At 36.7% G+C, this 27,305-nt stretch overlaps 1 protein-coding gene across 4 annotated transcripts in view; it reads left to right on the top strand.

Moving 5' to 3' along the window:
- Window positions 1-27,305, top strand: part of MED13L (mediator complex subunit 13L) — a 299,254-nt gene that overhangs the window by 213,863 nt on the left and 58,086 nt on the right. For all 4 annotated transcript variants that reach the window (XM_027124681.1, XM_027124682.1, XM_027124683.1 and 1 more), the window contains 3 exons: window positions 21,477-21,622; window positions 24,499-24,693; window positions 25,060-25,248. In XM_027124681.1, coding sequence (XP_026980482.1) covers window positions 21,477-21,622; window positions 24,499-24,693; window positions 25,060-25,248 — 530 coding nt within the window. The remainder of the gene's footprint in view (window positions 1-21,476; window positions 21,623-24,498; window positions 24,694-25,059; window positions 25,249-27,305) is intronic.

Here is a 27,305-nt window from a genome sequence, read left to right as displayed (position 1 = left end):
AAAAAAAAAAAAAAAAAAAAAAAAAAAAAGAAAATTTAATTCGCTGTATGCAGGTGGAAATGAAAAAGAAATACTATGCTGATTTTCCCTGCTATTAAAAATTTCCTTATGAAGAGAAAGACAGATACCATGTGAGATATCACTTATATGTGGAATCTAAAATATAACACAAATGAACATATCTGTGAAACAAACAGACTCACAGACATTGAGAACAGACTTGTGGTTGCCATGGGACGAGGGGAGGGGAGGGTGGGGAGGGAAGGTTTGGGAGCTTGAGATTAGCATATGCAAACTAGTATATATAGGATGGATAAATAACAAGGTCCTACTGTACAGCACAGGGAGCTATATTCAATATCTGTGATAAACCATAATGGAAAAGAATATGAAAAAGAATATATATATTTATAACTGAGTCACTTTGCTGTAGAGCAGAAATTAACACATTGTAGATCAATTACACTTCAATGAAGTTGTAAAAAAAAAATAAGTAGTATAGATTCCTAAAAAACAAATTTCCTTATGAATTGAACAGGTATATTTAATTATATTTTCACGTGTTACTACATATATATTAATTATTAAAATATTCTAATACATATAAAGTACTGTTGAAGTTATGTTTGAATGTTGAATTAATTCCATTTAACAAAGAAGATAACGGAATGTAAGATAAATGCGTTACATATACAGAATTTCTTTGAAATGGCCACTCCAGCTATTATTTTGGGAGGTGGAATTATTTACCTCCATTTGGCTCTGGATTTTATATCACAGTATTAACTATTTCTTTTGTGATTTTTTTTTTTTTAAAATGAGTCAGTGGAGGGGCATTCCAGTGCCTTTCAAATAGATACTCAATGTGTTTGTGTTTGGTTTTTTAAAAAACAATGACTATTTAAAATTAACTGATCCAACTTTTTAAAATAACAGAAGAATTCTTTCCCTTGTGTGAGTAACTATAAGCCAGCCTATCATATTTTGATTTAGACATGGTATATTAAAGAATATGTAGAGAATAATGATTGAATTTTAATATTAGCTTTACAACTAAGATGTTTTTATAAACCTGTTTTTCCTTTTTTAAGCATTAGTCTCTTCCAGAGTAACTTTTATATGTTGACTTAGAAATACCACCATTTATTCACCTAATTTTTATTTATTACCTACTACATCTTGTTATTGATGATTTTGAAAGGCTGCTTAAAAACTTTGTGAATTAATAATTTTTGTTGCATTAATATGCTTCCTTTCCCTTTTTACTTGTAATTCGTCTGAAGATGACTGCTAATATAATAGTAACTCTAAATTGGATTGTCTTTGGTAATCATAATGCTTACTGGGTTATTTATTTGACAGTCTGGTGTCTTGATATTGATCAAATTATGTTCAATGTAAGATTTATAGAAGAACACCAGATATGCTGTGCCTCATACTTTGTGTCACACTATAGTTTTCAATACTGACTGTCCATAGATATGTTAGTCGCAAGTACAAACAGCCTAGTAAAAGAAGAGAGAACCTACCACGTCGGGGGCTCTTAAGAAGTACCCGAGGGACTTCCCTGGTGGCGCAGTGGTTAAGAATCCGCCTGTCAGTGCCGGGGACATGGGTTCGAGCCCTGGTCCGGGAAGATCCCACGTGCCGTGGAGCAACTAAGCCCGTGTGCCACAACTACTGAGCCCATGTGCCACAACTACTGAAGCCTGCGCACCTAGAGCCTGTGCTCCACAACAAGAGAAGCTGCCGCAATGAGAAGCTCGCGCACCGCAACGAAGAGCAGCCCCCGCTCGCTGCAACTAAAGAAAGGCTGCACGCAGCAACAAAGACCCAATGCAGCCAAAAATAAATAAATACTAAATAATAATTAGTATAAAAATTTTTTTAAAGAAAAGAAGAGGTACCTGAGATCCCTATCTAGAGGCTTTGCAGCCTCTGCTGCCAGGATGATGGGAGAGGATTGTGCAGAGCAGCTCAGATTGGGGCTGACCCTGAGAGAGGAGCACTCTGGGGACGTGGTAAGGTTTTCATCTGCTGTCTCAGCCAGGGGACGTCAGTGCCATCTGGGCCCAGATTTAAGATAGCTAGATTAGAGATCGAGAAGAGAAAGGAAAGATACACCAGTGTTCAAAAAGACTGTCTAGCATTTTATGATCTTCTTTTGAACACTATCCTAAACTGAATCCAGAAAGCATGTAGCGTTTTACCCCTTGGGATTCACCATCTGAGAGGTACAGTCCCTGAAATACAATAAGAGTGCATTTTACCCAAACACATACAGGAGGCTTTTTTCCCCCTTGCATTTAACTCCTGGGATTTGTTTTTTTAGTGATCTGTATGGTCTCTTACCATCTTGTCTATCTGTGGCACTTTTAATTCTCGCTTAGCAAGGGGAAACTAGACTGAGGAGTGTGAATGAATCGCAACCACCATGAACTCAACACAAGGCAGACACATCCTGCTGATGGTAGCTTGTTAGCTGGTGTGACTTCATATTCTAGGGACAAGATGATTTTTGATGATAAGCTTTGGTTCACTTGTTTAATCTCGGTTAGAAGTGTTCTATTCTGAGAAGAAAAAAAGACAAAAGGCTTTTGTTCTTTCTAAATGTTTCTTTGATATGACTATTCTAGGGATTAGAGAGAAATGACACTATTTTTCCACCTGATGATTATTTGTAGGTCATAATTGTCAAACAGATTCTCAGAGGCTGTCACAGTTCACACACCAGAGAAATATTTCTTCAATGTGACAGTGTAGCCAGGCTTTTGAATTTCTTTCTTTAGATGCTGTGTGCTCTTATGAGTTCAGATTACCGCCTATATCATGGCCTCTTTTTAAATTATTCTTCCTACTAGTATTATAGACCTGATCTTAAACTGTTGCCATTTGATTTCTCTGTGTTGGTGTGAAGTGAACACAGAGCTAACATTCACTGTGTGCTTCCCTCCCTTTGGAACTGTTTGAACTGGCAGAGCTCCTGAGTCAGCAGTGCATTTGGGTTATGCCAGGATACAGACACCACTTTTTTCAGTGCTGGATTTACAGCCAAAGTTAATCAGTTAAAAATTTTTGAAAATACTCACTTATGGACTGTTTGAAAAGTGCTTACATTTGCTTTGAAATTTCTGAAACTAAACCCCGCATTTATAATCCATGGTGTGGCCACTAGAATACAAAATTGACTTATTCTTGTGGTGAATAAGATCCAGGAACAAAAAGGAGCACCTCCTTCTCATGCTGTTGGTGAGAGTAAGAAGTAGCATTCTAAATCACATGAACTCTTAATGCTTTCTTGACACATTTATTTAGGGAAAATATTCTTAAACATGAACAACTGCTTTACATGCAGTGGTAAGGATCTTCAGACAACACATAACTATTGCATTGAATTAATGCTATTAATTAGCCTTCAGAGTTATTCAAGGAAAAGGACACAGCTTTGTGGCAAGGTGCCAAACACAGGCCAGTTTGAATAAAATACATGCTTTTCTGTTACTTTTCCCGTTTCCCATTGTTTGAGCATCATCAAGTCATTCTGCTTTGGGTTGGGATGGGGGAGAGGAATCTGACAGCAGTGGGGGGGAGGGGTTGTAGAGAGTGGCTTTATTCCTGGATATATATTTTATACATAATCAAATACATAGATACAAAAAAATAAAAATAAATAGATACATGCATTTGGCATACTGCAAAAAGGCAGATGAAGGGTACATTCTTAGCTCCAGGTTTAACTTCCCTGTTTTACTTAAGAAAATGACAACACATACTGATTATGATAACATGTTTTAGAGCATGTTTTACTTTCTGTAAGAGATTTCTCTGATAATGCATTTCTTTTTCTATTACTAAACATGATTAATGTGCCACATAAGTGTTAACTGTGCTTTTTCCCCAAAGACATCAAATGGGAGGCAGCATGTAGAAGCTAAATTATTCGGAGAGGAGTCAGTGATTGATTTAAATATAAAAGGATTAATTGGTCCCTGAACTAGACTCTTAAACTGTACTGTGATCTTGACTGAAAGTGAAAGAATTACAAGTGCATTGCGTAGAATAAATTAATACATTTTCATGGCTTTAATCCTTTTTTCTCTATTGCTTATTATGGTTTTATGTACTGCACTCTGTTGTATGCTTAACTGATGCAGAGGGGATTCAGTGTATAATGATTAAATGGGATAGAGGGATGGAACCATCAATTGAGTCTTTTTTTAAAAAATTTATTTAATTTATTTATTTTTGGCTGCCTTGGGTCCTCGCTGCTGTGCATGGGCTTTCTCTAGTTGCAGTGAGCGGGGGCTGCTCATTGTGGAGCATGGGCTCTGGGCACGTGGGTTCAGTAGTTGTGGCTGGCGGGCTCTAGAGTGCAGACTCAGTAGTTGTGGCTTGCGGGCTCTAGAGTGCAGGCTCAGTAGTTGTGGCACACGGGCTTAGTTGCTCCGCGGTATGTGGGATCTTCCTGGACCAGGGCTTGAACCCGTGTCCCCTGCATTGGCAGGCGGATTCTTAACCACTGCACCACCAGGGAAGCCCCATCCATTGGTTTTAAGATGGTAGTTCTTCCAGGGTAGCTGAAAATATCTCCAGAGAAAGAATATTTCTAAGAGCTCTTACCAATGATGACCCTGAGCACAGAAGTTAAATGTTACTGAATAAGAAATTTAAAAGTTTATGTTCTGTGAGTACATTGTTCAAGATGAACATGGGCTAACACTGGGTAAATACAGCCCTTTATCCATGAGAGAATTGAATTGAGACTTAAGCTTTTGACGGTAAACAGTGTAACGGCACCATACCCAGTGAATGTTTTCTTCTTTTTATAACTTTTTCTATTCAACGATACTGATTTTTCTCATTCTAACTCACAGGCTGATACTTCAGTCTGACAGGATGCTGCTCTTGAAGGCTATCAGATCAGTCTCATGTCTCCTTTCCAGGGAGAGTAAATTTGTGTTTATTCACCTCTGTTATATTGCTGCTTTTACAAATAGGTATTCATGTAAGCTCTGCTTTCAAAAAGTAATCCTGGTAACAAAAGGAGAGCAGAAAAGTTTGGTTTGGTAGACTTGATTTAAGAATTTATAGGGATAAATTAGGAGTTTGGGGTTAACGTATACATACTACTATATATGAAATAGATAAACAACAAGGACCTAATGTACAGCACAGGGGACTATACTATATTCAATATCTTATAATAACCTATAATGGAGAAGAATCTGAAAAAGAAATATATATAACTGAACCACTTTGCTGTACACCTGAAACTAACACAACATTGTAAATCAACTGTACTTCAATTAAAAAATTAATGAAAGGATTCCCCTGGTGGCACAGTGGTTAAGAATCCGCCTGCCAATGCAGGGGACACAGGTTCGATCTCTGGTCCAGGAAGATCCCACATGCTGCGCCCCAGCTAAGCCCATGTGCCACAACTACTGAGTCTGTGCTCTAGAGCCCATGAGCCACAACTACTGAGCCCACGTGCCGCAACTACTGAAGTCCATGGGCCTAGAGCCCATGCTGTGTGCAACAAAAGAAGCCATCGCAATGAGAAGCCCACGCACCGCACTGAAGAGTAGCCTCCGCTCGCTGCCACTAGAGAAAGCCCACGTGCAGCAACGAAGACCCAACACAGCCAAAAATAAATTAAAAAAATTTTTTTTTTAAATTAAAAACAAATTCATGTATTTGTGGCTTTACTAGCAATATACATTTCAAGTTTCAAGAATAGTGTCTTCAGAAAAAAAAAAAGAATAGTGTCTTCAAGATACTTCTCTTTACCCTGTCTCAGTACATCTTCCCTTTATAATTTGATGTGCTTTCCATTTTAGTATTCTATTTGCTTCTGAATAATCAGTCCATATGGGATATTTTAAAATAGGCACAACTGGGGCTCCCCTGGTGGCGCAGTGGTTGAGAGTCCGCCTGCTGATGCAGGGGACGCGGGTTCGTGCCCCGGTCTGGGAGGATCCCACATGCCGCGGAGCGGCTGGGCCCGTGAGTCATGGCCGCTGGGCCTGTGTGTCCGGAGCCAACGGGAGAGACCACAGCAGTGAGAAGCCCGCATACCACCAAAAAAAAAAAAAAAAAAATAGGCACAACTTATCTGAGAATCGAAATGTGGAATCATTAGAATCTCAGGATCAAAGGAACCATTAAAGGTCATCCTGTCCCTTTCCCTTTTCAATACTCTTGAGTTTCCTTCGTCACACCTTCAGGTACAGCAAATATATTACCCTTCTTGTAAACCCATTTTTTATTTAAACAACCCAGTTAGAAAGTCTTTATACTGAATTGAAATCTATTTTTCTGTAATGTCTACATCAGTGGTGCTTGGCCAGTGTGCCTGTGTTCTCTAGCATACCATGAAGTTTTGACCAGTGTGTTGCCACATTTTAATCAGTGTGTAGAATTGATATTTGCCACAGTTGAGGGCAGCACATACTGTTGCAACAATGATTGTAAAATACCATACTGAGCAAAATAGTTTTCATGACATGGTATACTTGAGTGTGGCTTGTGTATGATTATGTCTCTTCCCTAAGTTGTCTTGTCTCTTGGTTAAATATCTCCACTTCCTTCAATTGTTGTCATGTTGGGTGGCTTTAAGTTCTTTTGGTCATTTTCTTTTGAGTGTGTTCCAGTTTGCATAATATCCTTTTAAATGTGGCATCCAGAATTAAACCAAACACTCTAAGCATTCTCTGACTAGCATAGAGCTGGAGCAGAGTAGATCATTAGCTCCCTTTACAAATTTATTATCTTTTCAGTTCTGGAAATCAGAAGTCTGAAATGAGCCTCACCAGGCTAAAATCAAGATGTTGGCAGGGTTGCATTCCTTCTTGGACACTCTAGGGGCAAATCTGTTTCTTTGCATTTTCCAGCTTCTAAAGGCTGCCCACATTCCTTGGCTTGTGGCTCCCTTCTGTTGTCAAAGCCAGCAGTGGCTAGTTGGGTCTTTCTGACATTCTGCAGCTCTGACATTGACTCTTCTGCCTCCTTCTTGCACAATTAAATAAATTTATTTAAATAAATTATTTAAAATTATTTTTTAATAAATTAAATAAATAAAATTATTAAACAATAAATTAAATTAAATTAATGACTCTTGTAATTACATTGGGCTCACTTCATAATCCAAGATAATCTCCCTATTTTAAGGTTATTTGATTAGCACCTTAATTCCCCATTGCTGTGTAGCATAACATATTCACAGGTTCAGGAGATTAGGACACAGGCATATTTGGGAAACCATTTTTCTGTTTATCACAGTGAGTAAGATAAATACTCATGCTTTTACAACTCGTTTAACCTAATGAGGTCCAGAATGTTTACATTTTGCTATATTTCTTTCACATTTCATGTGTATAACTTTTTATTGAAGTATAATATATAGTACAATGTATAAAGCTCAATGAGTTTTTCCAAATTGAGCACATTTATATAATCTGCACTCATATCAAGAAATAGAATATTACCAGCACCCCGAAAACCTCCCTCATTCTCCTTACGTCACTGCCTCTCCCCTCCCAAGCATGAGCACTATTCTAACAGTTTAGTTGAGTTTAATTTGTTTTTATATTTCATATAAATAGAATCCTACGTATGTATTTTTTTTAGTTCTGTCTTCTCTTGTTCAACATTGGTTGTGCTAGTTATTCAGGTGGTTGTGTGTAGTTGTAGTTCACTTATTCTGTTTGCTGTATAGTTTTCCATTGTGTGAATATACCCCAGTTTATTTATCTCTTCTACTATTGATGGGAGTTTGGGTAGTTTCCAGTCCTGATATATGTTTAAAGTTAGTAAATGACTTTGTCAGAGTCATTCAATGAGAAAGTGGTAGATCTGTTGGAGTCTGGTGTTTTGAGTGGATGACCCAGCCTGATTCATAGAAAAGCAATGACTAACACATTTCTCCATCACCTTTATTAGCATTATGAAAGGGGAAAATTATTTTAATTGGAAATCTCTGAATTTAATGTAAAATAAATTGTATGATTGATTCATTTATTGTTAAGATTGTGATGTTAATCAGAGTTGTAGGTGTGATTACTAATTAGAAAAACTGGTATTCAGATGATAATTTGAATCAAATAGTATTTTATAACTTCATTATTTGTTTTCAGTTAATTTTATTACTAAACTTAGCGAATTCTTTTTAAAAAGATGATTTTGAAAGGAGAAAACCTGAATGGGTTCGTTTGATTCAGTTAAATTCGTTAAATATCAGATGGAAGTCAGCACGTGGGGGTGGAGGGTGGGGGAGTTTCTGTCACAGAAAAGAATAAAAATTAAGAAAAATACACCGTAACTTTCTTTTCTCTCTTTACCTATTGTTTGGAGAAAGATCATTAAAAGATAGGCTTCACATACTGGCTTACTGAAAACATGGTTGCGTTCCCCCCCCCCCCAACACACCTCTTTAAAGAACCAACAGAGGTTGAGTTGTATCATTTTTCTATATCTGGAGTCTTTCAGACTCAGACCTGTGTGCTCTGACTTATCCCCTTGATTTAACTACCATCTCTAAGTTAACATCTTCCAAGTATGATATGTCACCCTTACCTCTTTCCTTACTAATGTGTCCGACTCCCTTCATAGTGTGTCTGCCTGCATGTCCTGTCAGCTCTCTTTTTGAAATACATTTCGAATCCATGTCCCTTAGTCTTCACTGCTACCACCCTACTCTAAGCCATGTTTTTCTCTCACTTGGGCTTCCAAGCTAGCCTTCTAGCTGGTCTTCCTGCTTCTACTCTTAACTCCTTCATAATGAATTATCCGAGAGAGTAACTAAAGGTGATCCTTTCAGAATATAAATGAGACCATGGTAATTCCTTTGCTTTAAAATCCTGCAGGGTTTATCAGTGTATTTAGAATAAAATTCAAGCCCCATCTCATTGTTGAAAGGTTTACATGATGCAAACCCTGCTCACCTCTTTGATCTTATTTTGTACCTGTCTCCTTCCTATTTATGAGCTTTCAAACACAGTGACCATTCTGTTCCCCAAACATATTAAGCTTCTTCCTGTACTTCTGGCTTTCGTATGTGCCCTCTACCTAAACTCCTCTCTCTGAGGTCTCACCAGGGCTGACTTCTCGTTTGCCCTTCCTCAGAGAAGACGCCTTCTGTACCCACCACTGCCTCCCATCTTATGTGTCATCTCTTCTCCCCTGCTTCCCTCCACTGCCACTCTTAAACACAGCATCTGTTTTGTTTTCTTCAGAGCTTTCTTTTCCCCCTGAAACTATCTTTTAAAAAACTTCTAAACTGTCTGAAAGGTGGCTAAGCTACTGATTCTTGATGATGAAAGGAGATTCTCTGTCAGAATTTTTTTTTCCTCGAAACCTTTTGCAAATTGGTGCTCTCAAAAAAAAAAAAAAATCAAACATCCATAATTTAAAGCATTCATACTGTTGGTAATGACCAGATGCTGATTGTATGTCATTATCATTAAATAAGTGTTGATATAACAACTGTATATATTAGAATAGTTTGAAGAGTGAGTTTTTATTGGGTGTCTCTGGGGTATACACCAACTCTTTAGGTGCTGCATCCATCACCTGAAGGATCTTGTGTATTCTGTTGATCTCTTAAAGGAGATGCTAATGCCATCCTTATTTATAGCAACTAATGACTCCGTTAGTTCCAGTATCTACTTTTTCTTTTATATCCTCTCAGCTGAATTTTACCTCATTAGGAGAAATTGCTTTTAACTGTTAAGAATCAAAGTTAATTCTGTTCAGAATTTGTTTAACATATTGCTAAACCTGTAGCTATCTTTGACTTCATAGTTTTAAGTACACTATAAGAAAAGTATAGAAGCATCTTATGTTTATTTTTGTTCATTTTAGCCAACAGATTTATTTTTCTTATAATAGGGATAGGGGAGTTGGGATTGCAAGCAATGCTGATGATTAAAGGCTGCACTGTGTTTTGAATAAAGAAGAGAAAAAACTAGCTTCTGGTGTAGGCCTGTGGCATGGGAAGAGTATGGAAGATAAATACTTGCTGATAACAGCATTCTACCAAATAAGTGTCAGCTCCAATTTTATTTTCCTTTTGCTGGGAAAACTGTGACCTCCTTTGAGTACTGGTGAGTGAGACATTTTGCAACAAAGCTGAATATAAAAGGCCCTGCTCTCTGGTAGGCTAATGCCAAATGTTGGAAAGCCTTTAAAGAACTTGCCAAGCTACATTGAGTGTCAGCTGCTAGATCTGAAATAGAGCAATATAAAAAGTTAGATGTTCTTCCTGCTTTATTGTAGACAGTGCCTTAAAAATATAGCTAGAACCATCACTGTAAATAGAGACATAAAATAATTTTGTTGTACTGTTTCTTTATGTATTAGCTCTCATTAAATACATACTATAACATAACTCTGTAACACTATCAGTTCCTTAAATATTGGTTTGGCCGAAAAGTTCGTTCGGGCTTTTTGGTAACATGTTATGGAGTAGAATTAGGGTATGAGACAGAAAGAAAATCTCAACATGGATCCTTCCCTCTTTAACCTGCCTCATCTTGTTCTAGAAGTGTTAAGGTAGTTTACGTATAATATAATGAGGCAGGAAAAAATAATAAGGGTTGATACTCATATGTGATGGAAACTATAGTAATGGAGTATGGAAAAATAACAGTCTATGAAAGCAAAAAGGCTATATACCTAGCACTTATTTGTTAACAGATTTTCTTTCTATTTTTGTCTCTGTTTTTTTGTTTGACCACATAGGTAAAGTCCTACTTGCTGTTGCTCACCTGATGAATGGCAGCATAGTGGAATTCCCATCTGCTTTATGCTTTTTGGCAAGTTATTTCTCCCACTGTGAGCTGCTTGTGGGAATCTAGACAGATGTCAGAGGTCTGTCCCTATGTTTCTTTCAAGCTGGCAAGGACTCCACCATGTCTGTCACTCAGGCTCCTCCTCCAGCAGCAGGATCTGTCATGGTGGTTGGACGTTTGTGTAAAATACCAAGTAAACAGTCACTGATTTTAAGATGTACTATACAAATGTATTTTGTAGTTTGGGAAGATACAGCATTTCAGTTTAGCAGTAAGGAGTGACAGAGAAAGGCTAGTTTATGCTCTCAGGCATATATATAAAATCTTAGCTATTTTAGTGTCAGTTGATCCTTTTTTGTTCTTAGCAATATATAATGCCTAATTAGTACTTCATGAGAAAATGGTAGAAAAATGTATGTGGTTCCCTATACCCTTCCACTACTCTACCCCCCACCTCTACCCCCCAACGTTGTTACTGTCTTTTAAAGTAACCAAAAAATAGATTAAAGTTTTGTTTCATACTTTAAAAAAAAAAAAAAAGAATCTAAGCACGTCTTAAAGTGAGCAGTAAAAGTACTTTAATGGTTATGAGTTACCTAATATAAATGTCACTTTAATCTGTATTCTCTGCCAGGCAGTCTCCCATTGAATTTTCAAAGGGTTATCCAGAGACTGAGACTAGATAACCTGGCCTAGTTTAGTAAACCTCAAGAGAGATTTTAATAAGATGACTTTCGTAAGTCTCCTCAAATATTGTGTATATCAGCTTCTGATTTCCAAGCACACATCACTGACTAGAGCAGCTCCTATGTCTATTTTGGCATCTTGAAAATTAATAGTTTGTACCATCAGGATGGGAACCCTCACACTCTTCCTGCCTTTTGATCAAAGATATACTGAGTCAGAGCCTCCACACTGTCATTTGCTTCTAGTACGTGAGATACCCAGGGAGAAACATTAAGTCCTTTAGGCCACTAGAGCATTGTTTTTGCATTAATGCAAGAGGCGTTGCTGCTCTGTTACCACTACAGTGCCAGGAACAGTACCCTTGTGATGGGGAAGAATTAATGCACCACCACAGTGCCGAATTTACTGCTGAGGAGGACCGACTTAGCTTTGAGGTTGGAAGGGTAGAAAGGAACAGTCATAGAGCTTGCTGATTTAATTTCTCTTATATATATTATATTGCATGTGTGTGTGTATTTATAAATATATACATATGTGTTGTATCACATGTGTATACCTATATACATGAAGAAAAATTGTTCACTGAGGCAATTTTGTATTGAAACAGTGTAACTGGTAACTTTCTTAGAAGGGTGACTATTCATAGAGTTGTAATGATAATTTAACAGTTATAATGCAAGTACTCTCTCATTTTAAAAAAAACTATGTGCCATTAACTTTCCTGGACATTTTCATTGCCTTTGTAATCAGGTTTAACTTCTAATTTAAAGGGAAGATATCTGAAATAGTGAGAGCATCTCAGGATTTTATAAAATAATTTAATCAACTCTTATTTGAATATTATATAATGTCACCATCTTTTAAAAAGGAGATGAAAGTTAAGGCCTGTCCAGTAAGAGAAAGGTCAGTATGCCAGTGAGCAAAGGATCTCAACGTAGTCTTTGTGAAGGCTGACAAAGTAAATGGTATATTTTTAAGGAAAGGAAATGATAAAGTAACATTAGCAAAATATTCCCAAATGAGGATGTATAGAGGGAGGCAAATTACTTCTTGCAAGAGATTGGGTTAATGACAGCTTGGAAAATTTTAAGATAATTTCATAACACAGAAAGCATTTAGATGAAATTATCTAAATGCATTCTGCATTGTGAATCTGTTACCAAAACACTTTTACACTGTGAGAAGAACAGGAGTTTATTAATATTCATTAATGCATTTTGAAAGCACATGTGATACTTGCATTCTGAAAACTCAGTGTAAGAAGTAAAAAAAAAAAAATGGTTCTTAGATTTAGAATATTGTAAGAGAATAAAATGATTTGGAAGACAGTACCTCCTTTTTTGCTTTTTTGCAAATCCTTTCCCAACTACACAGATGCAACCCACACCAGCCCACCTTGTGTTTCCTAAGTAAACAGTTTTTAAAGTTCCCTTTTTTCTCTCACTGAAATTACATTTACCTCCTTCTCTTAATAATAATTAATCTACTCACTTTAAAAATATTCATTGTGTACATCAACTGTTCTTGTTCTCTTCATGATGGAACTCGCTAAAGAAAAGTCCTTTAGTCTTTGGTTATGACTAAAACTGCATTCATCCATTCAGTGACTATTAAGTGTTACATGTCTAGGTGCTGAGGATACAGAGGGCAGTGGGACAGACATGGTTCCTCCTTTCAGGGGGCTTACATTATGGTGGGGGAGACCATCAAAATAAATACTTGCAAATTATGACAGAGGCTTATGAAGGAAACAAATTGGGTGATGGAACCACTGGATGTATGAATTAATATAGCAAGAGATGACACTGGAAGATAGATTGAAACCAGCTTTCTTGAAATATAGTTTAATTTTACTTACTGGACCCCTGAGAAGATAGAATTTGAGTCAATTATAACACTAAGATGGAATATATGATATTTTATAAATAATAGGAAAGTTTGTTTTGTTTTGATTTTTTTGCTAAACCTCTCCTCATTCCCATGGGTTCATTTCATTCCTTCTATAAACTGTTAATTCTTTAAGATTGCATAGGGTACAAACCAATATAAGATACTGTAATTATATGATGAGGGCCCCTTTTTTGAGATTTAATATTAAAGCACACAGTTTTAACTGAGGGTAACCAGAATGTCTTAATCTTCGTATTTCTACCCCTTTGAAAGTCTCTGGGGTCTTGCTACCTTTTAAAGTTTTTAGGTACTTTGCTTAAGAAACTATAAAATACCCAAGGGCTGATTCTGGTCTTGTTTATTTCCACATGTCTAAGTCCAGCAGAGTGTTTGGTACAAGATTGGTAGGTGTGCTTGGTAAATACTTGTTAATTAAATGAGTTCTTTTGAAAGTATGGGTGCCAAACAAGGGTAAATACTCTTGGTAGCACAGAATGAAGAGGTCTGTGTGAAAAGAGCTTATATGAGACGGCTCTATGGAGAAAGTAGAAGTGATATTGGACTTTGAAAGATGGGATTTAAGGAGAAGGAAGGAGTAGGAAATTGTGTGGAGTTATAGGAATGTAGGTGGGATATACACAGAGTATTAACCGTTACAAACTGGCTGTCATTGAGAGTTTATACATGGAAGTAAGGTTTTAAATACTACATTTAAAAAAAAAAGTGGGTTGTACCAGAGTCTAGAAGGCCTTGCCTGATATGAAGGGGGTGTAGTTTTTTCCCTCTGGGCAGTGGGGACTATGACATGGGATTGATTTAGTAGTATAGATTTTGATAATAAATGTTTTAGGAGGACTGATTTGGCCATACTACTTAGAGTAGATAATAGACAGAGTAAAGGAACAGAATTCCTCAATGGCATTTACAGAAGAGAATACCCTGTTGATCTGTATGGTTATTCCTTATTTATTCTGTGCTAGTCTCCTTTCTAGTTCAGAGAATATAAACTATCTTGGGTCCCAAAGAGAGTCATACCATAGTATACTCCATAGCTGTCAGTGATATCCCCCAAGCAGGTTCCCTCTAGAAGAACGGATAGAGGGATCGTCAGAAATTCTCAAGACTAGGGGTAGGTTTCCCCTAATAAATTCTTGGCTGGAGTATCACAGCTTTTTTTCCCCCTCATATTCTTCACTATCTCATGACTCAGAATTCCATGGTTATTTCACAGTCTCCAAATAAAATGCCGGAAAATTTTAGAAGAAAGTTACAAAGTATCACAAACTCAAGTAAGTGATTAATGCAGCATCTACCCAGTCCAAGCACCATGCTAAGTATGGGTGTCCAAAAATGATAGATAAAACATGATTTTTGTCCTCACAAAACTTAGTCAGATGGACTAGACATAAAACTTAAGAACACTGAGGTGCTTTGACTGAGATATATACAGAGTAGTTTGGGAGCATTTTGCCTGTTCTGGGGCTTTAAAGATGATTTCTTGAAAGAGACGAGTAGGAATTAGATGAAAGAGAGGGGAAGTTTATTCTAGACAAAAGAACAGCATGAACAACAACAAAAAAAGGCATTTGCAGTAAGTGTCCAGTCTTGGTGCCCAGTAGTCAGTGCCTCAGTTTACTTCCTCTTTTTGGTTTTCAGGATTGTTTGATGGTGACCCTCCCTCCTTGCATAGGCATCTTCCCTCCTTCCCTTCCTCGAATCAGTTGGCTTAGTGGTTTGTTTTCTTTTAGTGTGCTCAAAGAACAAGTTTTGATTTTGTTTTTTTTAATAAAGGATACATTTCTTTTTTTAAATTAATTTATTTTATCTCTGGCTGTGTTGGGTCTTCGTTGCTGCGCGTGGCCTTTCTCTAGTTGCAGCGAGCGAGGGCTGCTCTCCGTTGCAGTGCGTGGGCTTCTCATTGCGGTGGCTTCTCTTGTTGCGGAGCACAGGCTCTAGGCACGCAGGCTTCAGTAGTTGTGGCACACGGGCCCACTAGTTGTGGCTCGCGGGCTCTAGAGCGCAGGCTCAGTAGTCGTGGCTCGTGGGCTCTAGAGCACAGGCTCAATAGTTGTGGTGCATGGGCTTAGTTGCTCCACAGCATGTGAGATCTTCCTGGACCAGGGCTCAAACCCATGTCCCCTGCACTGGCAGGCGGATTCTTAACCACTGCACCACCAGGGAAGTCCAAGTTTTGATTTTGTTAATCATTTCTATTGCCTCTCTTCTCCCCCTGCACCCTAAGTTTTTGTGTTTTTGTCATTATTTTCATCCCTCTATTTCCGTTGAGTTGACTTTTTTGTTGTCTCCCTGTCCAACTTCTTGATTTGAAAGCTTATCTCACTTATTTTAAGACTTCCTTTTAGGCATATAAGGATATAAATTACTCTCAAAGCACTGTATCTCTCAGATTTTGACATGTATCACTTTTGTTGTCATTCAGTTTTAAACATTTTTTGATTTCCATTGTGATTTCCTCTGTAACCCATGATTTATTTAGGGAGTGCATATTCAAGTTTCCAAACAAAGGGATTTTACTTTAACCTTTATTTTTTAAACTGTTGATTTCTAACTAAATTGCACTGGGATTAAAGAGTGTATAGTCTGTGTGATATCAATTCTTTGAAATTTAGGACTTGTCTTGTATCCTAGTTCCCAGTCCTTTCTTGTACATCTTCCATGTGTCCTTGGAAAGAGAATAGATTATTTCTTGAAAGCCAACATATATATTTAAGTTTGTATATTTTTATCTTTTTTTTGGTATTCTGAATAATTTGCTTATTAAATACTGAGAAAAGTGTGTTAAAATATTTATCAAAGATTTATAAGTTTCTCCTTGTAATTCTACCATTTTTTTCTTTATATATTTCTAAGTTACGTTGCATACCATATGGCTGTGTACTTACACACTCAGGATTGTTTAAATTTCTTATTGGATTCTCTGTTTGTTATTCTGTAATGATGAACCTAAGTTTTTAAAATATTTTGTTTATTGCTGTTTCTGTACCAGCTTTATTTTTATTTAGATTTACCTGGAATATCATTTTCTACTCTTTTTTTTTGGTGTGGTTTGATTTTGTATGTCTTGTGTAAGCATTATCTAGATGGATTTATTATTTTTCAGCCCTTCTGATGATCTTTATCTTTTTGATAGACAGAGAGGGAACAAATTATATCCGTATTTCCAAATTCATCTTACAGTTGTCTTCATTTTCACAACGATGCAGCCGTTAAAATGTTTTAAAATTTTTTAAAATTTCCTTTTTTAATCAACTATAATAAATTTTTTTAAAGAATAAATGCTTTAAAAATTTCCTTTTTAAAATTTCCTTTCCTTTTAAAAAGGAAATATCTCTAATTCAATATCTTTGCACATATAATTTTCTTAAGATTCATACCTGTTTAAATGCTCCCCCTTCTTTCAGAAAAGTTTTTCTCTGACCTATTCCTTTTTAAAATAGCACTCCCATTATTTTATATCTTAGTATATTTATTTCTTTTTTAAAATTTCTTTTATAACACAAAAGTTATTTATAGACAGGTTATTTAGTGATATTAGTATTAATACTACTATTATACTGATCATTTTATTTACATGTTGATTATTTGATCTTAGTCAATAGAGGGAGAAAGATAAAGGAGCCCTAAAGGAGTAACATGCTCAAGTGAAGAGCAAGTAAAGAGGTAGAAATAAAGACTACTCAGGAGTGGCAGAGAATGAGAATGGGAGTACTTTTACAGAGAAAAGGAAATCTGTAATCCTCTAGGATTCTGGGGAAGAGTGAGGTAAGTGTAACTACATACATGTTTAAGGCGAAAAGGAGGTTAAATGAAGAATTGCCTACAGCAGACCTTATTTACTGAGTAAACAGGGGAGAATAAACGGAGCTGAGAACGTTGGAATATTTGTTAAGTGGAGCACCCTAAAAGAACAGAGGTTAGGCTCCAACTTTAGTTAGGGTGAAATTACAATGTGTATTCATTTGAATAGTACCTTCTGGTCTATGGCAGTAGGGGGTTAATAGAAATGATGCAGGGAGTGACTTAAGTTACAAAGTATGTGGTCATGCTGATGATGGAATGTATTATACAGGGCGAAGGTAGCATTGACCTAAGGTAGAAACATCGAAGGTAGAAACATCATGAATGCACTGTGAACACCATGTTAAGAGGGGGACCTGAATTCTTATTCCAGCTGTGCTCTAAACTATTGTGTAACTTTGAGCACAGATTTGCCTTCCCCCGAATTAGAAAGGGGTTGAGCCTGATCATCTCTAAAGCCCTTTTCAATTTTCAGATGATGAGAGTATATGAAATAGATGGAGTTGAGTGATTAAAGGTTCAGGTAAGAGTGGGTAATGGGTGAGAAGAAGCAAGAACATGTATGAAGCTTGTAATAAGTTTTACCTCCTAACTTAGTAATAAATGTTACAAAGTTCATTGTAATCAATGAACTTGTTTTCAGTGTTCATTCACAATTCTGATCTCATTTACCTATTTAAAAATATAAGTTGGTAGAGATAGAAATTAGTATTCTCATTTATAGACAATCTAGCTAGAGGAAGGATCACTAAATTTCAAGTCTAATTCCAGCTGTGTTTCTAAGAATGGCATTTGCAAGCCACAGGTTTTATCCTTATTTTCTCATCTGTAGATTAGGGGGGTTGACTTCTGTATCATACTACCTGAATTTTACTTTTAGGCAGGTTTCTAGGTCAGGGTAATGTGGTAGTTGTTATGTGTCTGCATTTTATAAAGACATTTGACATATTAATCTTTTAGATTGTCCTTTGTAGACAAGAAATAGTAAATGTGTGGCAGCACTTGGGAGAATTTGCAACTTGGGAATTACCTCATAAAATGACACAGGATTCTTTCCTCAGTATAGTCTTATTCACTGTTTTTAGCAATGACATGAATAAAGATATCGATGGCTTGCTGATTAAATATTCTATATGCTGGATAACAGAATCAAAGTCAAAGATGATCTCAGCAGACTTCAACTAAGAGCCGAATGGCGAGATGAAACCCTGTGGATTCCTCTGGTTGGGCCAGCAAGCACACTGCATAAGATGAGAGGCAGGGGCTTCCTTCAGATCTTGCCTCCATTACTTCTGTGTGACACATGGCCCCACATGCAAAAAGCATAAAAGAAAATTGTGAATTCTTTCTTTATCCTGGGGTCATGCCACTTCATTCCCCAAAGGCAACCAAAATTAGTAGGTTTTCAAGTGTATACTTCAGGAGAATTCTACTCTCTAGTGTCAGAGTTGTCCTCCTTGCCCTCTTGTTTCATGTAATATTAGAGAAAAATAAATTTTATAGCTGGAAAAAGATTTATGTACCATAGAGTTCAGTGATTCTCAAAGTGTGGTCCTTGGGCTAGGAGTAGCAGCAGCAGCATCACTGAGAACTTGGTAGAAATGTAGCTTCTTGGGGCCCATCCTGGACCTTCTGAATTATTACTTCTGGGGGGCCCAGCAATTTGTGCCAGCAGCTGATTTTACATATGAGGAAACTATGATCAGAACAGTGAAGTAACATACCAAGCATTATATAGTTACTGGTGGCTTCTGTTATATTTCACCCATAACTTGCTCTTTTTCTCGTGTAGTTTTGTCTCTTTTAAAAAAACATGTTTTGTTTTTAAAGTTATCAATATAAAAAATAGGCCATTGATTCACTTCCTACCTTTTTCATTTGTGCTTCTCTGTGTCTTTTGGGACATAGCAAATTCAGATGAATGCTATTTTGAAGTTTTTATCACGATTCTTTAGACTTAGCTGACTTTTAAAAACCAAACCTTAAATCGGCTCCCTGCTATTTTTTACATGCAAGACTTTTTGGTTGTCTCAAGGGTGACCTCTGACTTCTTTTCCAGACTCCTTTCCCATCATGTCATGTCTCTCCTCCTTTTAGAATTTCGAAGCTATATCCTGTTCTCACTGCATCTACTCCTTGCCTCATATTTCCTCTCTTTCTTTTCTCTCTGCACTGAAATCAGCCTTTCATTTGATTTCATCTTCTTAAAGCATTTGGATCTTCCAAATTGAAAAAATTAGTATCCTTTAGCCTTCCCGTGGCATTTTGGGTTTTCTATTTCTGTATTTGTGCTTGGCTTTATTTTGTTAATATGCATTTATATCAATCTTTTGTTAGTTTATATGCTCCTTGAGGACAAGGATCGTGTTTTATTTGTTGTCACTTCAGGCTTCTTGCACCATTCTCCTCACTTACTGGTTGATAGACAAATGTTGGTTGCATTTGTGTTCAGTGGAATGAGAACATACTCTGGGCTGTACTCAGTATCTGTAACTCTAACCAGTTGTCTTATAAATATTCTGATGACTGCATGGGATAGTAGGCACAGTAGGGATAAGTCAGCTCCAACTCCTCCACTGAATTTTACAAATGGAAAATTACAAATCCACAATCAGTTAATCTATATTTTGGTGTTCTTATGTGCCTGGCGTAATGTTGTGCATGGAGGATATGTTTTCAGTGTCATTTCCATAAATAAAGGACAGCACATTTTTACTATTGATACTGCTTTATACTTATGTACATTTAAATTACATGCATTGTTCCTCTTTGTGAACTTGAAACTTAGGTGTATGGTGTTAAGGAGATGTTTAAATTTTTCAAAATTCTTAACAAAATTTTAGTTGGTATCTTAAGATTAAGATACTCTGTTGTGGGGCTTTTCTGGTGGCGCAGTGGTTGAGAATCTGCCTGCCAATGAAGGGGACACGGTTCAAGCCCTGGTCTGGGAAGATCCCACACGCCGCGGAGCAGCTGGGCCCGTGAGCCACAACTACTGAGCCTGCGCACCTGGAGCCTGTGCTCCGCAACAAGAGAGGCCACGACAGTGAGAGGCCCGCGCACTGCAATGAAGAGTGGCCCCTGCTCACTGCAACTAGAGAAAGCCCTTGCACAGAAACGAAGACCCAACACAGCCAAAAATAAATAAATAAATTTAAAAAGAAAAGATACTCTGTTGTGCTAAATACCCAATATCAAGACTAGGTGCTTCCTATTGACGAAGCTTCACATTCTAGTAAAATACAAAATTTTCTCAGATCATCTCAACATACTTGTCAAGGAAGAATATATATGCTTCACTGTGGGATAGAGTGGAAATTTTATCATTTTTATTTCAATTTTTCTGTAAAGCATTATAATTTTATACTTAAATTTTAACTTTTTGAGTAGTACTCAAAGTACACTTTATAATATTTTAGAGAACTTTTGAAAAGAAGGAAATGTTGGAGATGAGTTTTTAAATTGTGGTTGCCTGGAATACAGTGATTTTGGTTCATCAGGCAAATGTTCTCATAAGCTGTCTTGAGAAATGGAGATGTTATGGGTGGCTTAGGACCAAAGTTAACAACTTTGAAAGAATGTGCCACTATATTAATTTTGAAATTATTTTTCTCCAAGACACATCATTTTTATCAATTTTTAGCTAACTGTGTGGAAAATGGAGAAGTGGAATGCTTTAATAAAATTTTGTGATCAGAGGTAAATTGTAAAAATTAAATATAATAGATTACCAGCCCATTTAGAGGCTCATATTACCTTAGCAGTTGTATATGGGGAATTTACATACAGCAGGGTTGTTGATTGCTGTTTTTAGATCAATAATTTTAACCTTACTGTAACATTGTAAGCTTGTAAATTTGATCTTATTGTTATGTCATACCAAACATATGCAGAACTCTTTTGTCATTGTTCTAGAGCCATTTAAAAGGCAGTTCAGATAGTAATACATGAGAAGGTAGAAAAATGTTATGATTCTTCTTCTGTCCTTAGGAGTTTATAGTTGGCATAGGAGACTTTATGCAAAGGAAACAGAAAGCATTCTGCACAATAGCTTTCAATTTCAGAGTGGAACATAACTAATTTTTCTATTTATCTGGCATTTTAAATTTAGTTTGTCAAGTTATTGTTATTTGTCCACAGTCAACTAAAAGTTTGTGCTTATTAATATCATCAGGGGCAGGCTTTGCTGGATGGTAATAAAGTAAAGCTGTGTCACATCTGTAGTTCCTGTCTCTAGCACCTGTTTCCTACGAAAATGTAGAGCTGAGTTTCTCATTTTTTCTATTTTAGTGAGCATTTGTCCTGTGCTTTCACATTCTTTCTTCATGGGGAAAGTAATGTATGCACAAGTGTGGAGATTGCCCAACACCAGCCAATTTATTTGATCAATGAGGAGCATATACACATGGCTCAGTCTTCACCTGCACCATTTCAAGGTAAGTAAAAGATGATGTCCCTGCTCTCCACCCTTCCCCACCAAGTGGATAGCCACCTTTCCCAGTAAGATTTTACAGAATGAGATACTATCTTGAATAGTTAAGCTAAGCAATAAGGATCGATTTCTGAAGAAGAAAGAGAAGACCACAAGTAAGTGATAACAGCTTGCTAGTTTTTTACTGAAAGCTTCTCACATACAACATGGTCTTATGTGTATTGAGGAATAAAATGTGGAGAATTTCCTTTATATCAAAAGAGGCTTAATAAGTATTTGAAAAATGTAATCCAATGAGTAATTGACAAATATTATAAATTAAAGGTTTTCATTGTCCCGTGGTTTTAGGAATGTAATGACTTACAGAAAATTACTGTTAAACTTTGTACTATTTGAAATTTCAACCAAAATCAAATTTCTAGAGTTGTATAGTATGTAGTTTCTTCATTGATATTAATATCTTATTTTCTTTTAATTACAGACTACATTGTTTGTAGGTATTTGGTTGTAATTTAACTTACATTCATATTCTCATTAGTTCTCAACTAATCACCTAGATATCACCAAAATAATGCTATGTCCCTTTTTCTCTAGCTGTGCATTCTAAAGCTTTGGTTTTGTGTTTGGAATTCATAATTTTCGATGAATAACTCTTTTTAAATGTTATAATATTAAATCGAACCATATAGAAATATCTTTTTTAGTTCAATCTAATTTATCAGTTCTAGCGATGTCTGGTTGAAACAGTCTTAGTATATCACAAAATGTAATTAAAAAATGTTTTTTAATAAAATTAACTAAAGTATTTTTATTGATACAATAGTCTGTCAAATGAGTATTTAGCCTCCATATTATTTATGATGGCTTTTTGGTTTCCTACAAATGATTCTGATTTAATTTGATGAAAGCATCTTTTTCTTACCTTAAGGATTATTAAGGTTTTTTTTAAGGTAAAAAAGAACATTGAACCTCATGTAATTGTGTCCTGATTATTGCCTACATTTTCCTCCATCTTGCAACACATTTTAAGCTATTTACTTTATTATTCTGTAATTTTGGATGTTTTGTGTATGAACTACTATGTAATTCGAAATGACCCAATTCTCAAACTGTACACTTAAGAGTTGTACAGCATGTGCATATTTAAAAACTGTGTTATTTAAATACTGTGTCAGGATTATTTAAATACCGTGTTTCCTTGTTCTAGAGTCATTTAAAAGGCAGTTCAGATAGTAATACATGAGATTATTTAAATATTGTGTTTCCTTGACTCTGAAAGTGCTGAGGATCATCTGACTTCAGATTTTATTTATTTATTTATTTTTTGGCGTTGGGTCTTCGTTGCTGTGCGCGGGCTTTTTCTAGTTGTGGCGAGCGGGGGCTACTCTTTGTTGCGGTGCGTGGCCTTCTCATTGCAGTGGCTTCTCTTTGTTGCGGAACACAGGCTCTAGGCACACGGGCTGCAGTAGTTGTGGCTCACGGGCTTAGTTGCTCCGCGGCATATGAGATCTTCCTGGACCAGGGCTCGAACCCGTGTCCCCTGCATTGGGAGGAGGATTCTTAACCACTGTGCCACCAGGGGAGTCCCTGACTTTAGATTTTGTCAAGCAAAATAAAAGGATTTACTTATGATAATAGCAGAGGGCATTACTAGTCATGAGGAAAGATAGTATTGGCAATACCAGGTCCCTATAGACTACTTATTTTAAATCTTACTGGTTTCTTACTAATACCTTGAATCATGGAAGACTTTGTGGGGCATTGTCCTGCCTATTTCCCATGATTGGTGAGGAGAAGGTACATTCTTAGGGCAGGTGTTGGCATATAGATAATTATAGTGAACATAACCATATTGATGTGGAGATTTCCTAGAAGTGTGAAAACAGGAAAATTGCCCTTGATTATGTGTGTTGGTTAGATCAGTATTTTTATCCCATTTGCATCAGTACGGAACAGCAGAAAGGCAACACGAAATATATGATGTCTACAGCCATCTCTGTCTTGATTGATGTGATACATCATCCAGCTGTTAAAAAAATAAAGCCATCCCCCAAAATGGACTTCCCAGTTAATGCCTATGCTGAGATTTTTTTATAAATCAGGATTAAGGAGAAGCAACCTTTATCCCCAGAAAAGTGTTATTCAGAAGGTCAAAATACTCACCATGAGACTAAGAACTGGCTGAGTTATACAGTATTACATTAGCTACATTTTTGTGTCTAGCTCAGTGAAAATGACATCAAGGTCAAACAGTGAAAGAATAAGAGAGAGAGGGACTTTGAATCCTTTATTTTGCGTAAAATAAATTTTATTTAGAGTTGTTTAATCAGCAGACCTCCAAAACAGTCATAATTGAAATTATACATAACATTATGTTTCAGACTTGGTACATTAAGGCTTTCCTGCTATTAGATGTTTTATGTATATATTATTTTAAAATTACCTCAAATATTTAGGAAGTCTCAGGAAACCATAGGAAGAATGTTCAAGTCCTAGACTGGTTTTGTGGTATATGTATTGAATGGTCTTCTTCTGTCATGGAAGATTCAGTATTCACATTGTATAAGCTATTACCAAACAGATGTTTATATGCTTTAATGTATAGATAGTTTATATATTGTGTGTTGATATAGCTGTCAGACAGTGTTATACCTCCCCCATCTGATTTCAAAAATTGATTTGCGTTGAGAGACATATAAATAAGAAGTACTAAAATGAGAAAGTTTTAAAAATTACACTTTAAAAGGAGTTAGGAAATAAAGAGCAATATACATTAAGTGATACTGTGCTTCACTCTAAAAATTACCGTACATGTAGCATTACACTTAAGCAAGAATTATTACTGTGATCTGTAACGTATGTTTCTCCTCTCTGCTTTAGTACTGGTAAGTCCTTATGGCTTAAATGGCACGCTAACAGGCCAAGCATACAAGATGTCAGACCCAGCCACCCGTAAGTTGATTGAGGAATGGCAGTATTTCTACCCAATGGTGCTGAAAAAGAAAGAAGAATTGAAAGAAGAGGAGGAGTTGGGGTATGATGATGATTTCCCCGTGGCAGTAGAAGTAATTGTTGGTAAGAGAAAATATTTTGCCTGAAGAACTTAATTCTATCTTCTTCATCTTCCTTAATTTAAAGAGATAATCATTCAGATTCATCAAAAATAATCTCCATAATTTTCCCATCTTTTTGAATTCTCTTGACACAGTGGTATTTGCTGAGTAGTTATCTTGCCTGAAGCACCAATGGTCCCCGTATTCCAAATGCTATTATGATAATGTTGGAACACATGTTTAAATAGCTATTAACTTATGAAAGGACGAAACCTATCACTTTTGGCAGTACCTAGTGAGCTTTGACTCTGACCACTGGAATAATGAATTTGGCGGTCGAGTGTGAACTTTTTCTCAGGCCTTGTGCTCTCTCTCTCTTGCCTCACAGGTGGTGTTCGGATGGTTTATCCTTCAGCTTTTGTTTTGATCTCTCAGAATGACCTCCCAGTTCCTCAGAGTATTGCTGGTACCGGAGGCCATATTACAGTTGGGCAGCAGGGACTTGGTAGTGTGAAGGACCCAAGTAACTGTGGGATGCCGCTCACCCCGCCCACCTCTCCAGAACAGGCTGTCATAGGTGAGTGCGGTCCGGGTGTGGAAGAGATCCCAGAAAATCATGTAGTTCCCTTGCCGTGGAACAGGTGAGAAAACACATTGAGAAATTCCTGGTGGAAGAGATGGAGATAGAGTAATATGGGGATTTTACAAAATGGAGAAAGAAAATTGTAAACAAACAGAATTTATGAGCTCAGAATTTTAATTGTGCCTGTATTAGTCTTTACTCAAATTACACAGTTTAATTGTTTCTCGTAAGTTCTCCATGTGCATCTGCTCTTTTATACTGATGTGGGTGCATTTCGGAGACAAGATGTGAGTTTCTTTTCTTTCTTTTTTTTTTTTTTTTTAAAAAAAGGAAAATACTAAATCAGAGAATAGTTGATGCCTTTGCCCAATTGGCTGTTGCCAGCCAGGGACAAGTCTTGGATGAATTCTCTTTCCTTATTATATTATAAAGTTAGTCTAACATCCAGGATTTCTGAATAAATGCCTTGTCCTTTCAATAATGTATTTATCTACAGTAATGACAAATATTAGTTACATTTGAAAAATTTGTCAATTTCAACATTCTTCCTTCTTGGAAAAATACAGAAATTGTTTAATTTGGGAGAATGTTGCCTTCTTTGTTGAGTAGTATATATCCTATATTAACTTTTTTGTTGTTGTAGTTGACTTCATTTTAATTGAAAATCTAGTCAATGAGAAAAGGATACTCATCATACTTGAGCTGAAATGAGATTAATTATAGGTATTTAATGTGGGCCGTGTTGGCAGGAGCATCAGAGTAAGTAAAGCCTTGGCTGCTAAACTTTGAAAACAGACTATCAGGCATGATACATGCTCATCATGTGGTGAGTTTCGTGAGGGTCAGATAAGACAGTTTTTCAGAGTTTCTAGCATAGTGCTTGGCATGTAGTGGCATTCAGTAAATGTTCATGGTTAAATAATATATTGGGGAAAAGTATAGACTTTGTGATTGAATCTAATTTTAAAACCTAGCTGTAGTTCCTACTATGTGAGTGACCTTATTTAATTCTCATACTTGCTCTGAACACCAGTTTCCTTCTCTGTTAAATACTATAAAGTTTCCAGGGTTATTATACATATTAGATCATGTACTTGACAGTGCTTGGTAAACAATAAAGCAATATACAAACAGTAGTGTAAGAAATTTAAAGCAGTGCTCAAAACTCCAGTTTCAGCACACAGTATTAAGTTATCTGGAAGGAATTACTCAGATACTGTGTGGGAGACAGAAATGGACAACACGTAGCCTTTGGGTTTTTTTGGGGGGTGGGGAGGGGGAGGGTTTGGCCGTGCCACATGGCTTGCGGAATCTTAGTTCCTCTAACAGGGATTGAACCCCTGCCCCTCGGAGTGGAAGCGTGGAGTCCTGGCCACTGGACCACCAGGGACGTCCCTAGCCTTTATTTTTAAGAGCCTTGTAGTTACTAAGATGGTGAAAAAATGTACTATGTCCGGCTCTAATATGGTAGAGCAGAGAATTTGGATGATCTCCTATGAAAGGATTTGCTATCAATCAGTTTTTATTAAAACTACTTTAAACTGGGGCTTCCCTGGTGGCTCAGTGGTTGAGAGTCCGCCTGCTGATGCAGGGGACACGGGTTCGTGCCCCGGTCCGGGAAGATCCCACATGCCGCGGAGCGGCTGGGCCCGTGAGCCATGGCCGCTGAGCCTGTGCATCCAGAGCCTGTGCTCCTCAACGGGAGAGGCCACAACAGTGAGAGGCCCGCGTACCGCAAAAAAAAAAAAAACTACTTTAAACTGAAAAAGCATAAAAATACTTGTACAGTTTTTTATAATAATATCATAGAGAAGATATATTTTAAAGAGTCTAGAATTACCAGTATTTTGAAAAAAAAGCTACTGAAAAAAAATTACCAGTATTTAAAATATATTTTAAAGAGTCTAGAATTACCAGTATTTTGAAAAATGTTAATCATATTTCATATCAAAGCTTGGATTTGGATTTTTAACAGTTATACTACATAAGTTGGCATCAGTTTTTGTTTATGTTTGTTTTTGTTTTGCCTGGTACTTAGTGAAATTTGTGTT

The sequence above is a fragment of the Aethalodelphis obliquidens genome, unplaced genomic scaffold (assembly GCF_003676395.1).
Source record: "Aethalodelphis obliquidens isolate GAN/ISIS:26980383/991018 unplaced genomic scaffold, ASM367639v1 scaffold28, whole genome shotgun sequence".
Lineage (NCBI taxonomy): Eukaryota > Metazoa > Chordata > Mammalia > Artiodactyla > Delphinidae > Aethalodelphis > Aethalodelphis obliquidens.
This window is presented reverse-complemented; position numbering and strand designations above follow the sequence as displayed.